At 43.4% G+C, this 13431-nt stretch overlaps 1 protein-coding gene across 1 annotated transcript in view; it reads left to right on the top strand.

Annotated features, from left to right (window-relative positions):
• Positions 1 to 13431, top strand: part of LOC147733597 (uncharacterized) — a 136588-nt gene that overhangs the window by 90660 nt on the left and 32497 nt on the right. The window contains exons 3-4 of the mRNA XM_086956990.1: positions 7048 to 7136; positions 8605 to 8822. Of these exons, the coding sequence (XP_086813116.1) occupies positions 7048 to 7136; positions 8605 to 8822 (307 nt within the window). The remainder of the gene's footprint in view (positions 1 to 7047; positions 7137 to 8604; positions 8823 to 13431) is intronic.

Genomic DNA, 13431 nt, shown 5'->3' with positions numbered 1-13431 from the left:
ACCCTTTTTCATAGAGCTACGGTATTCCAATAGGACTTCTGTCACACTAACAGTCCATTGTAACCTCTGGCATTGTAACCTTGATTCCAAGGTGCCAATTCCCAGTTGCACTGTACTGATGGGGTTTGAACTTCTCACCCGTAATTGCTGATACTCTGTGGTAACACCCCGCTAGTACCATTCAATTACAAGTCAGACCCGTCAGAATATGGAATAATTGTGTCAGCATAGAATTATTGTACATAATTTTAGTTGGTATTTTCTGTTCCAAGGGATTTAATGCTCCCATTTACCACTTGCTCTGAGCAGGTAATAAATGGGAGCAAGGATTTCTCTGTTGGTGGGGGGTGAGGGGAGAGCATTAAGGAGGGAGAGGTAAAGAAATGGAAAAAGTGGCCTGGCCATGAGAAGAGGTTCAGTTGGAACATGGAGAGGGGCCTGACTGTTGTTGCTGCCAAAGCTTCACGTGATTTGGTATTCCCACACTCAGTAAACCTTGTTGCAGTAACACTAGTTTAGTCTTGATTGAATGTAGCAGAATTCCATGCGGGAATTCCACTCTGCCCGGCTCTCCCAATTTGAAACAAGGTCTAAATGACCAATATGCCTACTCGGCATTAAAATTTAACTTTCAATCTATGTTTTTGGTATTCTTAAACAAACTCAATAATTCACAGAAGAAATTCCCTTTAAATGACCAAGGGATCCAAGATGGATCAATATCACGTTATACAGAAGAATAACATATGTCCCCATAGTTACAATGAAAACACGCAGTACACTCAACAAGATGTCATACTGAGTTTAGAGTTTAGTTGACCAACAACCGCACCTACTACAGTACACCCCAAATAGTTAAAACGTGTAACCTTGCTGAGGTGCTTGTCCTTCATATACCACTTATATTTTACAAATAAAATCTGTCAAATGCTTTAAATCTAGTTTACTTAAGTAGAGTCTCAGGTCTTCCAGGAGTACTAACCTTGGATATAAACAAGGATTTGGAGTTCAATATGAGGCTAGGGTGGTAAGGTAACGTCAGGTCTATGCATAAAAAAAGGTAATAGACGAGTGCCAAATTTTGGTTGGAATGAGTGTACTGTGCCCAAAACGTGTCACATATCTGATACCTACTTGGGAAACTGAAGTGTTCTCGGTATATAAACTTGCCTCAGCCATCTTGAATACTGACTGTCTTTGTTCTTGAACCATGACACTGGTTTCCTGCCTGTGACCTTGTTCCAACATGTACTTAATTGCTAGATGAGTGAAGCCTTTACCAAGGTTTCTCCAAAACACAGTCACACTCGAAAAACCGATGTAGCACATGCACAATTGTTGCTCTGAAATGGCAGAGTTTTCATCAAATGAGATCAAATGAGGCTACTCCTACCCTTTCACAGCTGTTCACCTTTGTCCGAGACACATCATTTGGTATTGTCTGTTACAGTGTGCTCACTCCTCCAGTGACTTTAGAAAAAGTTTTGAAAACAATTTCCCAATATTGTATTGTATTGTAATTGCATTTGTATAGCGCTAACTACCCCTGACGAGGCGTCAAAGCGCTTTTTCAGCGAGTAGCATGCTACTTCGGGACCCATGGAGGATTAGTGTTGAATTAGTATAGTGAAACATGCAGGTACATTTTAAGTGGTGGATATGTTAGTCAGGTATTTGGATTTGGAAGGATAACAGAAGGATAGAAGAGGAAAGAAGGTTTGTATTTATATAGCGCTTCTAACCCCTGGTGGGGTGTTGAAGAGCTTTTTTTGGCAAGCAGCACTCTACTCCGGAAACCCATAAAGGATTAGTGGTGAATTAGTATGGTGAAATATGAAAGTAATTTGAGTGGTGGATATTAGTCAGGTATTTGGAGTGAGAAGGATAGCGGAGGGATAGAAGGGAAAGAAAGGTTTGCATTCATATACCGCCTGTTACCCCTGATGGGGTGTTGAAGCGCTTTTCTGGCAAGTAACAGGCTACTACGGAACCCATAAAGGATTAGTGTTGAAGATTAGTATAGTGAAATATGAAGTATTTGGAGTGGTGGATATGTTAGTCAGTTATTTGGATTGAAAAGGGTTGGGGAGGGGTAAAAAAGGAAAAAAGGTTTGCATTTGTATAGCGCTTGTAACCCTAATGAGGTGTTAAAACGCTTTGTTGGCGAGTAGCACGCTACTCTGGAACCCATAAAGGATCAGTGGTTCATTAATATAGTGGAATATGGAGTTAGAGAAGTGAACATGTTAGTCTGTTATTTTGATTGAAATGAATAGTGGAGGGATAGAAGAGTGAAGGACTTTTTTTTAGGTCATATCAGTAGGAGGAGGCTTTTGGGTGAATAAAAGGGGTTTTTGGAGGGGAAGAGTCAGAGGGAAGAGTTTAGAAAGGTTTGTTTTTGGGATTGGTATAGTAAAAGAGGTGTCAGATGATGCATAGTGGGGTAGAGTAGAGGGAGTCAAGAAAGGGTTATTTTGGGGAACATAGTAGTGGTATGGGGTTTGGGATAAACGAGAGAGTGGGTGTAGAGGATATAATGATAGATGTATAGGGTGAAAGATAGGGTAGTGAATTGGAAAGAGTAGTAGAAAGAAGTTTGAGATGAGTCAGAAAGTTGGGCTAGAATATATATTGAGAGAAGTATAGGCTGAGAAATAGGGTAGTGCATTGGAAATGCTAAATTAGAAGAAAGTGATAAATATATAGATCCACAAGTACATTGAAAGTATGTAGACGCATAAAAGAGGTAAGTATATGGAGATTAAAGATATTGATAGAGGTACAGGATGAGAAATAGGGTAGTGCATTGGATATGCTTTTTCAGGAGAAAAGTAACAGACACACAAATCCAAGTACATGGAGGTACATATGTGTATAATGGAAGCAAGTACATGTAGACCAAAGATGATTTTTTTTGTTTTTATAACAACATAATAATTGTACATGTTTATACAAAGCAATACACAAAGAAAGGCACATATCTATAGTGAAAATAAATGCTTATATACAGAGAGACAAATACATAGAGTGGGTATTAATGAATGGGAATACGGGCAGCATTCCTGTCCCTGGTCCCGACCAGTCTCAAAGAGGCTCAAACAGGCACTCTCCCTTGTCCTCTCCACCCTTAGCTTCAACGCCCAGGCTGAGATGGCCTAAACCTTCGGCGTTTATAGCCCTAGTAGTCAGGTGACCCCTTCAGCCAATGGGAACTCTAGCCCTAACACTATCCAATCACAACATTAGCCCTAAAATCTAGAACCAATAGGAGACCAGGACCTTACAGCCAATCTTAGCCCTAGTCCAAACACCCAATCAGTTTCAAAAACCCTGATCTCCACGTCCAATAGAGGCCCTAGCCCTACCAGTAGTCTCCACCCTAGTCCAAGCAACCAATGGCACAGAAAGCCCCAGTCCCTACTTCCAATAGAAAGCCTAAACCTACTAATATCAATCAATGAAAATATACAACCTCTTTCTCGGATTGGTACATGGTTCCTCTTTTCCAAATGTGCATATTTTACTTTCCTCCTGGACTTAGTATATATTAAGTAGATTTATTCCAGCATAAGCTTTTAAGAATGCTGGTAGATGGCCCTCATAAGTAACAACAATGTAAACAATTTGGCCTGAGCAAGCTAGTTTGCAAAATACCTGTCTCGAGTGCCAAGAAACTTCTTACGTCGTCCTCAAGAAGAACACATCCGGTGAGTAGAGCTAGCATGAGCGAACTACTAACTGAACATGTATTTGAGATATGACGCCAAACCCACCTGAGGCCCGTTTGCAAGGTTCCCGTAAATATTCAGTCATACCTGTGCCCTGGACCATGTGACAGCTGTCAAGAATTCACCTCATGCTCTTGGCTACTGAACTAGCAACCAATGAATCGTCTAACCTCATGTTACTCCTTTCTTTTGGCTAATTTTCAACAAACGTCAACGGCCACTTGGACAATCCACTGTGTTAGTTCATTTAAAGTGGACTAACCTTTAAGGAAAAAGTTGCCACTACAGCTCGCAAATGCTTATACCTCATATAGTAAAGTGGACCTGCCCACAGCCATCTACCTCACGGTTTATAATCATTTAAAGAGACCTTTTTTAGCACCCACAGAGCACAGCTAACAAGACCCAATTTAATGGCAACCCACAAAATGATAACGTATATGCCTCATTGGCAAAAATACCTTTTTAGTGCAACCATCGATGTGCGACAGTAGGACGAAATTAAACATTTCTGTACGATGACATATGGTTCATTACCTCGAAAACTTCTCTTCTTACGGACTTTCTTATTTTTCCATAATGCCCAGCACCTTGATTCATTATAAAATCGTTTTGTTAAGTCCCTTTATTTGTCAACACACCCCATACTCATTCAGTTGGAGGTGCATTAAGAGGAGACACACTTTAAAAACCTGCTCCATGGAAAAAACACATAATGCTTCGCGTAATTAAAAGCCAACTAGAAACAAACCATAAAGAAACGAGCTGAGAATACCCCGCCAAATACCCCTTCACCCCACATGTATACCACCGTCTCCAGACTGCCCATCAGAGATGAGTCATGACACTGTCCCATGTATACCCATGTCCGGACTGCCCAGGTGGGATAACTCATGAAAGTGTCCCTTGTACACAACCGTCTCCGGACTGCCCAACTGAGATAACTCATGAAAGGGTCCCCTGTATACAACCGTCTCCGGACTGCCCAACTGAGATGGCTCATGACTGGGTCCCAAGAATACCACTGTCTCCAAACTGCCCATCTGAGGTGACGTGACAAGGTCCCCTGTATTCCACAATCTCCATAATGCCCAGTTCAGATAACTCATGACAGGATCCACTGCTACCAATATTACCCTCTGACACTAAGCTCTCTTCCCTCCCAGCTGCTCTGCAACCCTAATGCAGAATCCCATGATATATATGGGTTAGCACTACATTTAGCTTCACCTCGAGCCAGGGCTCTTTGAGTTCCAATGGCTGCGTCTTACTGTTCTCCTACTCATAATTTTTTCTGCAGGTGAACATCTGTGAAAGTCAGTGGCACTAAGCACAGGTTTTTACTTGTTTGTCATCGGGATTGCTGTTCTCACAGGTCTGACTGTTCAATTGTGGATGTTACTCCTCTGTAGGGTCTTCATTCGGAGCGTTTCTGATGCTATGGGGCACTGTGTACCATACCAAAGACTCCAGACAATCCAGAACGCAGAAGCCAGACTGATCCTCAACCTGCCCAAGGGGACACTCATCACCCAGCACCTAAAAACCTCCACTGGCTCCCCGTCCCGAAGAGATGCCATTTCAAGCTCATAGCCCAAGCCTACAAAGCCCTCCACAACAAAGGACTAGAATACATGAACCACCACCTGATCTTCCACCAACCGACCAGAAACCTCCCCTCTGCACAGCTCGCCCTCGCTCAGACACCACGTATCCGCTGCAGCCGCTCCAGAGGATACTCCTTCCCCCACCTCACCGCCAAAGCCTGGAACACCCTCCCCTCCTCCCTGCAATCTTGTTGAACAACTTCAGAAAGGAACTCAAGACCTGACGCTACTCGGCTGCGTTAAAATCCATCACTTTTTGTTGGAAGGATGCTACTTCCCTTTCAGTCCATGCTTGGTGGTCTTGGATTATCTTTACAAGAAGAGGTGCTCAATTGTCATTACAAGGTGTTCATCATAATTCTTCAACTTTTCAATCTTTCTGGTCTCCTATAGATTCTTATGTACAGTTATAACTATTGTTGTTTTATTGCTCATATCGTATTGGTAACTCTACTTATTTAAGTATTTATGCTAGGAAATGTATATTTCCCTTTCCCTTCCCTTCCCTTCCTTTCTCCTTCTTATGTTTCCCTTTGAATGACAATTTTTTTTTCTTGCGATTAATTTTATTGATGACTGTATTTTTATGATTATTCTTTTTTCGCTGCTTTGTATTTTAATGAATTCCTTCTTCAATTTTTTGTATGTATTTATGTACTTCTCCATTCCTAAAAATTCAATAAAATCTTACTGAACTAAAAAAAAAAAAAAAAAAAGACCTGACGCTACAACTGATACCTGCAGCACTGCACCTGGATTAGCCGCACTATACAAATACAACTTGATTGATCGATTGTGTCATGGGCCGCTTCTTGCCACGGCTCTACTGATGGTCTGGAACTTTATTCTGAAATCTGTCATCTTGGTATGGTGTTGCTTGTTCTTGAGTAAGTCGTTCCACTTTGTGGCTGATCATCTGTGGACCTGGGTATAGCTCAGCATATGGTTTAGGGTTGAGAGCCTCTCTTTCATTGCCGTTAACTTGTTGGTTTTCAGATAGCTGACAGAGGTTGGGAGCTGTCTGTTTAGTCTTCTACCCACTTGAACGCTGCACTGTTTCTGTTTAACACACAAGCACTTTCCGAGTTGTGGCGCCTTGGAACTGCTTTCTTATAATTACATACTGTAAGAACAGACATTCCCTCATTTCGAAATCTAGAAAAATTATATTAATTCAAGTTAAAAACAATAATGGTGCCACTATAAGTTAATGGCTAAGACTATCAATATGCAACCAGCGTACGCATATATTGGGGAGTTTAAATGTAGTATTGTTAATTCCACATTTGCTTAACTTGACAATATGTGTAGTCAATATTGAGGCATCGATATAAATACTGGACCTTATATAAAACATAATATTTTGTGACCATGCATCCTGCTATTTTGCTCCATATTTACGGCAATCTTGATTTCTTCACAACGACCCAGTAGCATGGCCTTGTAACGTTTAACACCTGTGAAGTACACTCCGCAGCCCTACCCCATGGAAACTGCAGTAAATAAATTCCAACAGACATCCGTGCTGCCAGCCTCCTTCATGGCTGTCACGGGGCCAGCTAGAGCATCTTCACTTGAAAGATGTTTACGACTGGGGTTCTACAGGGTTGTGGGTGAGTGTGGAAGCAATGGGGCACATTGTGTTTAACTGTGGCAATTTGTTTCTGCTCTGTCACGGGTGATTTCATCATTTCCGTCTTGTTTCTCCTCAGGCGCTGGAGCTGGGCGTGCAGTCCATGCAGCTGGGAGAGGAATCCTTTTTGCTCACAGACGCCCTTTATGCCTTCGGTCTCCTAGGCAGGTAACAGGTGGCACAATGTGTTTTTCAGTTCATCCTGGCAAGAACTAAGAATACGAATGTCAATGTAGTGGATATAGGGATATGGTGCAATGGGTGCCTAGACTGAATATGCCTTTTAAATTAAATTGCTATTCGAATATTAATTTTAAACGCGAGCAGTCAGTCTCTTGTCGTGTACACAAGTTAAACGTCAACGTATGAATGTAATTTATTCTATAGTCCTGCACCCTGAAAGTTATGTTTGATACCAGTCACAATAAGATATGTATATCATTCAATCAGTCAGGGGAATTGTAAGCGCACTACTCACCCGTGAGGGTCTTAAGGCGCTAAATCTGAAATTTGTTAGCTGAGACGAAAAATGTCTGTGAATGAGAAAAAAATTATACGGAGAAAGAGAGGAGAGAAAAGCAAGATCAGGTGACCAAGGGAAAAAGAAATAAAGGAGTAAGGGAGATTATAAATGATTGTATTGAGTCTTCTCAACTCAACTCAAGACCTGGTTGTTCGAGCAGTAGCGACCCCCCCTCAGCGCCTTAAGACCCTAACGGGTGAGTAGCGCGCTCTACAAATTCCTTGATTGATTGATTGATTGATTCAAGAAAACTGAAATCTATCAATCCTTGCACATACATGTCCATGTGTCAACCGAACATGTAGCACATTGTGGAGAAGTGTGGCTCAATGTTGGAGAAGTGTGGCTCAATGATTAGAGCAGCAGCCCCTGATGCAGAGGTCTAGCCCGGGACCAGGGTTCAATTCCCGGTCTTGGGCTCAAAATTCCATGGACCTGATCATTCTCGCTTCGGTGCCTATTCCAATCATGGAGTCCCACTCTGCAACTCTGGGCAAAAGCTTGCTTAATCTCCACAATGGCCCCCACAACGCTAAGGATGCCTGGCCTCCACCTTGGGGGTGCCCAGGAGTGGACGCCTCACAGGGAATGCCAGGATGGGTTCCACAGCGGTATTCGTACAAGCGCCTTGAGACCCTTGCGGGTGAGTAGTGCGCTATACAAGTATACATGTACATTGTAGACAAAAATTGCTCAAAATTGCGAGGTCACTTGTGCTGGTGAAATTGTGAATCCAATGTATAGGATAAACTAGAACTTAAAAGCCAGAACAGAGTATTTAAAAGCAATTTATGACTAACCTATCAATTGCCAAATCACCTGATGTGAAGGGCGGCGAAATAAAGATTGTAATTCAGAGCAAGCTCAAGCCAAGGGCTTCGCTTATCCTGTAACATAATAATAGTGGGTCGCAGATGGTGGATGAATGACTGGACGCGTCAATGCCGCGTTTTAGATAAAGAGAGCGGTGCGCATGGGTCTCTAGTGAGAGAACAGAGTGAAGAGGGGTTGAAAGCATAGATTGGCAGTCAATCAATTCCTCTTGTGCAATCTTCTCATTCTCTGTGTAATGCTCATCTTCTCTCATTTCTGTATTGTTCTTGCTCCACTCAGGGACCCTGATATCCCAGCCGAGGCCGCGCTATTGTACGAAATAACCCTTCTAAGCATCCAGGACCGGCCGAGCCTCGGAGACCTCTCAGCTGCAGACTGCATCAGCCTTGGCAACCAGAAGCGCGAATGTGGCAATTTCCACTTCGAGCGTGAGGAGTACAGGAGTGCCATGCGGTCCTACAACCGGGCTCTCAGCATCCTGGAGTCCCCTGAGACAGGTATGGAGAGGGTCACCCACCTTTAACAAACCAAGGGCAGTGTCAATGTGCTGTATGTAAATGAGAGCCTAATGTCATACAGCCTCACATCCTAGCACAGTCCGCTCCTTTGCTGTACACAATTAGCACTTAGTTCAAAATTAGTGGTTGTTTTTAACCAACGTTGGTGCATATAGTGCTGCATATCTCTAGACACTTGGGTGATTCTGGATTGCGTCCTTAATCAACAGAGAGCAGCGAAATTTCATCAGGGATTGCTGGGAATGTTGCCGAAATCTGCACAGATCTCTGTATAACTCACAGGCCCACAGGTGCGTCTCCAAAACATGTCAGCTTTCTGGTCCAAGGGAGCTTTGAAAACACTGCCTCACATCCCAGCACAGTTCTGAAAACACTGCCTCACATCCCAGCACAGTTCGTCACTTGAAACTGGTACAGAGTGGGTCTCCCACGATTAACAAACCATTCCTTACATAATGCCACTACACAACTGCACCTCTACTACTACATCTCAAACAAACAGACAGAGAAATGCCAAGGGAAGTGCAAAGATGCTGTATGTAGATGAGGGCCTAATGTCAAAAAACCTCCCAATAAGCAGTCGTGCTTTGCACCACCACTTGTGCATGTTTCAACCAATCAGCCAGGATTTATAAAGCGCAGATAATCACCTGATAGAGTATCCAGGTACTCGCAGGCCCCAGAAGCTCTTTCGAACAGCCAGGTCTTGAAGGCCATTTGGTATTCCAGAAGTGAGGTGATGGTCTGGAGGTGTGTGGGAAGGCTGTTCCAGGTCTTTACTGCGATGTGGGAGAAGGAGCATCCTCCACCTCTGCTTCGGTAGATGTGGGGAGTATGAACAATTGAAAGGGAGGCAGATCTTAGTGTGCTCGATGGATGTTGACCAACTCTCTCTGTTCAACCCTTGCTATGTCTTGTGCACCTACATTGCTCACTCTACAGGGTTCGGTTTAGCAGTTCCACACAACTCATACCCTTTGTTGCAATGAGAGAATCAGAAGTACCTTACGAGTACCCCTGTACTTCATATGGAGCCAATATTAGCTGTTCCTGACCCCACTAGTACTAGATGATCTGAAGGTGCACTGCAGGGCCATAGATTTTCACCAGAATGCTTTGCCTGCTAAATCCAGGGGTGTAGATATTCGTAGTGCTGCAGGTGCAATGGCAGTAGATCCAAGGGTTGTGAGAGGGCCAGTGCACCAAAATTATAGCTGCTTTTACTACCGAAATAGGGGAAAGGGAAGCCTGAATGATATATATTTTGTGTTTCTCGTGCCACTTCTACAAGTCAAGAGCCATTACAAAATTCTTATCAGTCGTGGCAGTGAGAGTGGAGGGCAAACAGTTCTTCTGAACAGTTCAGCTCCTCCAGTGACACTGCATCAGAAAAAGAAAGACATTCCCCTGGTTTTGACACCGGTCTCTGCACAGAGCTCAGTGTGCATGCCTTGTATCTTTAAATGTGAACACAGTGCAATTATGTCATTTTGAATATATTGAAAAAAGGGGTTTCCTGTCTAAACAAATTGAATTCCAATATTGGAAAATGATGAATAAATCTACAATCGGTTTCATGCAAGGGATCATGGCTTAGCAGTTAAGTCTAAACGTTTCCAATGGTGGTGGTGGTGGGGGTGGGAGGGGTGTCATCGAGGTAGCGCTACATTTGAAGGTTTATTTATTTTTATTTTATTTATTTATTTATTTACGTTCAGCAAATGTAACATTGCGATCAGAAATGTACCTTTGCAATTGACATACCAAACAGAATGACCGTGACAAAATACTTCAGTGTCTGAGTATAATTAGCAAGGACAGCATGTAGCAGCACAAGGCCCCAATGGGACACCACAACTGTGTCAGCACGTTTCTAGCGCCCAGAATGCCTATTTTATTCAGATACACTATATACAGATAAACTGTCCCGTATATGTTTCTCCTAGTGCAACCGAGGCTCTTTCAGTGCGGTTTTCAGGTTCTGGAGTGGGCCGGGGGCGAAGGACAGATGGTAGGGCGTTCCAATGAAATGGGCATTCAGGTTAAAGTCACAAAGCCTGGAGCAGGCGCCTGCTGTTTAGGTGTAGTCAGATGGTCGAAGGTCGTGCGGCGGTGCTTAACTTGATATCCTGCAGCAAGATTGCGGAGGGCCGGACTGCGTACCTATTATTACATCGACATCCAGTGCTTAATTTGAAAAATAAAAGTGTCTGGGCCTCGTCAGCAGGCAACTGCAGCATGTGGCACCCATTGACCCCGCCAGCGCAGCCAATGACAGTACCAATGTAGCTAATAGTCACCACACTCGTACAAGTGTGACGATTCAGACTATCACAAGCCCCCAGTGCTATAGGAAGGCGTGGGCAGTATGTATTAGTCGGTATTACTGTATATTGAACGAATAAACAACTGTTGTTGCCTTCATCTGTAAAATAGAAATACACCGCCACCATGTGGCAGGCGGTCATAGTCCCGGTGTTAATAATCAAGTGCCAGTGCCATGCACCGGAAACCATTGGCTCAAGTTAAGCACTGCTGACAGCTGTTACTTACATTCTGTCCTGTTTTTGACATTTAGCCGTCCTATTTGGAAGGGATAGGTGGAGGCAGTAGCATGCCACGGGAGATAAAATAAAGTCTGTGTTGCAAAGTTCAGAACCTCATCTAGTGAAGTTCAAGAGTGACTAGCTAGGCTGATCAGGAGGCTATGGTAGTAACCCCGTCTGATGAAACCAGTGTGTGGATGAGTGACAAGTGATTTGGCAGTGTTAAATTGAATCCCTGAGCAGAAGTGTCACATGCTAAGTAAACAGAAGCATGCTCCAGTGGCTGAATTGGGGATGAAGTCTTCCATCTTTGAAGATTGGGTGAAAAGAACATAACGATTCTTGGCTGATAAGGTGATTTTTGATGAATCAGGAGAGAATAGGTCAGCAGTGGATGGGGGAAGGGGCAAAGGAGGATGGAAAGATGGCAATTCCCTTTTTTGGCAGAATTTTGAATCAATGACCATTGTACCATCCAGTTATAGATGGTTGTGACATGTGCATCATGTGTGTCAGAGACATGTGCATAGAGGTCACTGTGAAATTTGGAAATGAGAGAAAACCTTGTTTTTTTCATCAAAAAGGTGGTTTGAGGAGTTAAAAGAGGTAATGACGTTACCAAGCAACATGGTGTAAAGAGATAAAAAGAAATAGTCCAAGAACTGATCCTTGTTGAACTACCACTGGGGAGAGGAGTAGACACAGCTATCTTTCAGGCCCAGATTACCGGAAATTAGTGGACCGAGAAGTAGGAGGCAATCCATGTGCGTGCTTGTTCGACCCGTCAGTCTTAGCGTGGTCTTCCATCAAACTTTTTGCCTTCCTCCTCCATTGTTTTGCTGATCTCGTTTTAGGTGGCCTTAGGACTCTGCTCATTTTACCACTGCCACCTTGTGTGCACAGTCTTGCTCCTTAAAAAGTGGTAGCATAGGCTTATACCCAATTGACATATTTAATTTACTTATCAGATCCTAGTAAAGTGGTGCTACATGTACCCAAGATCTGTCAATTAAATGCTACCAATGGGCCGACAGTACATATTGTGTAGACCTGTAGACATGTTTCAGGCCTGCCATTGCAGCCTATACATGCAGTTTGTAAACCTTTTCCAGGCCCAAACCTTCCTTTTTAATACGTATAAGTCACCCCTAGGGTAGGCCCTAAATGGCTCACAGGGCAGGGTTCACTGTATTTTAAAATTAGAACATTTCATTTTAGGTTTCACATGTCCTGGTAGTGAAACACTCTTAAATTAGTTTCACTACAGCAAGGCCTATCTCTCCCATATGATAACATTGGAGTTACCTTAATACATATAATAAACTGTCATTTCCAAACGGGAACATGTGACCAGTTTGTGTTTGGTATCTCTGGAATCGTATTGAGAAGTCCTCTCTCATGGTAAAGTCCGATTTTAAATTATAATTTTAAATGCCTATTTTAGAAAGTGGGCAATTGCTGCCTTAACCATTTAATGCTTGAGCTTGTCCCTCGGACTTAGTGTAACTGATTGCCAGTTTGGCTTTGTGTATTCCTCCTAGACAGCCACAAGCAATAGAGAGCTTAGGTGTGCCTGGATGGGTGATCACTGGTAGGATGGGAGGGCAGAGGTGAGGGCAGAGGTGAGCACAGGCCTACTTACACCTAAATAGGCCATGTCCTCCCTCCGCACAAACAGCTGCATACCCCCTGTTGTTAGTCTGGAGCCAGGACAGGGAAGGTAGGATGCCTGTGAACTTTAAAGGGAAACCTTAAGAAGCTTCTCCCAACGGTCAGAGGAAGGACACCAGGTATAAATGTTGGACCTCTGACACCACCTCTTCTGTAAACTGCTGGACTTGTGGATACCCTGCCAGGAAGAAGGACCGATGTGTAGCTGAAAGGACTGCCACTCTGCTGGACTGCTGTTCTGAAGGAACTGATCTATTGTTGAGCCGATCTGTTGACTGCTACCCTCTTGCCTGGGTAAAGGACTGAGCCTTCATCTGTTAATCCCAGGACCCCAAAGTGACTCCAGGGGCTAGTTGGGTGGACTACTGAAT

Source organism: Lissotriton vulgaris, chromosome 2_1, assembly GCF_964263255.1.
Source record: "Lissotriton vulgaris chromosome 2_1, aLisVul1.2, whole genome shotgun sequence".
In the NCBI taxonomy this organism is placed as follows: domain Eukaryota; kingdom Metazoa; phylum Chordata; class Amphibia; order Caudata; family Salamandridae; genus Lissotriton; species Lissotriton vulgaris.
The sequence above is the reverse complement of the archived record's forward strand: the minus strand, read 5'-3'. Positions and strand labels throughout refer to the sequence as shown.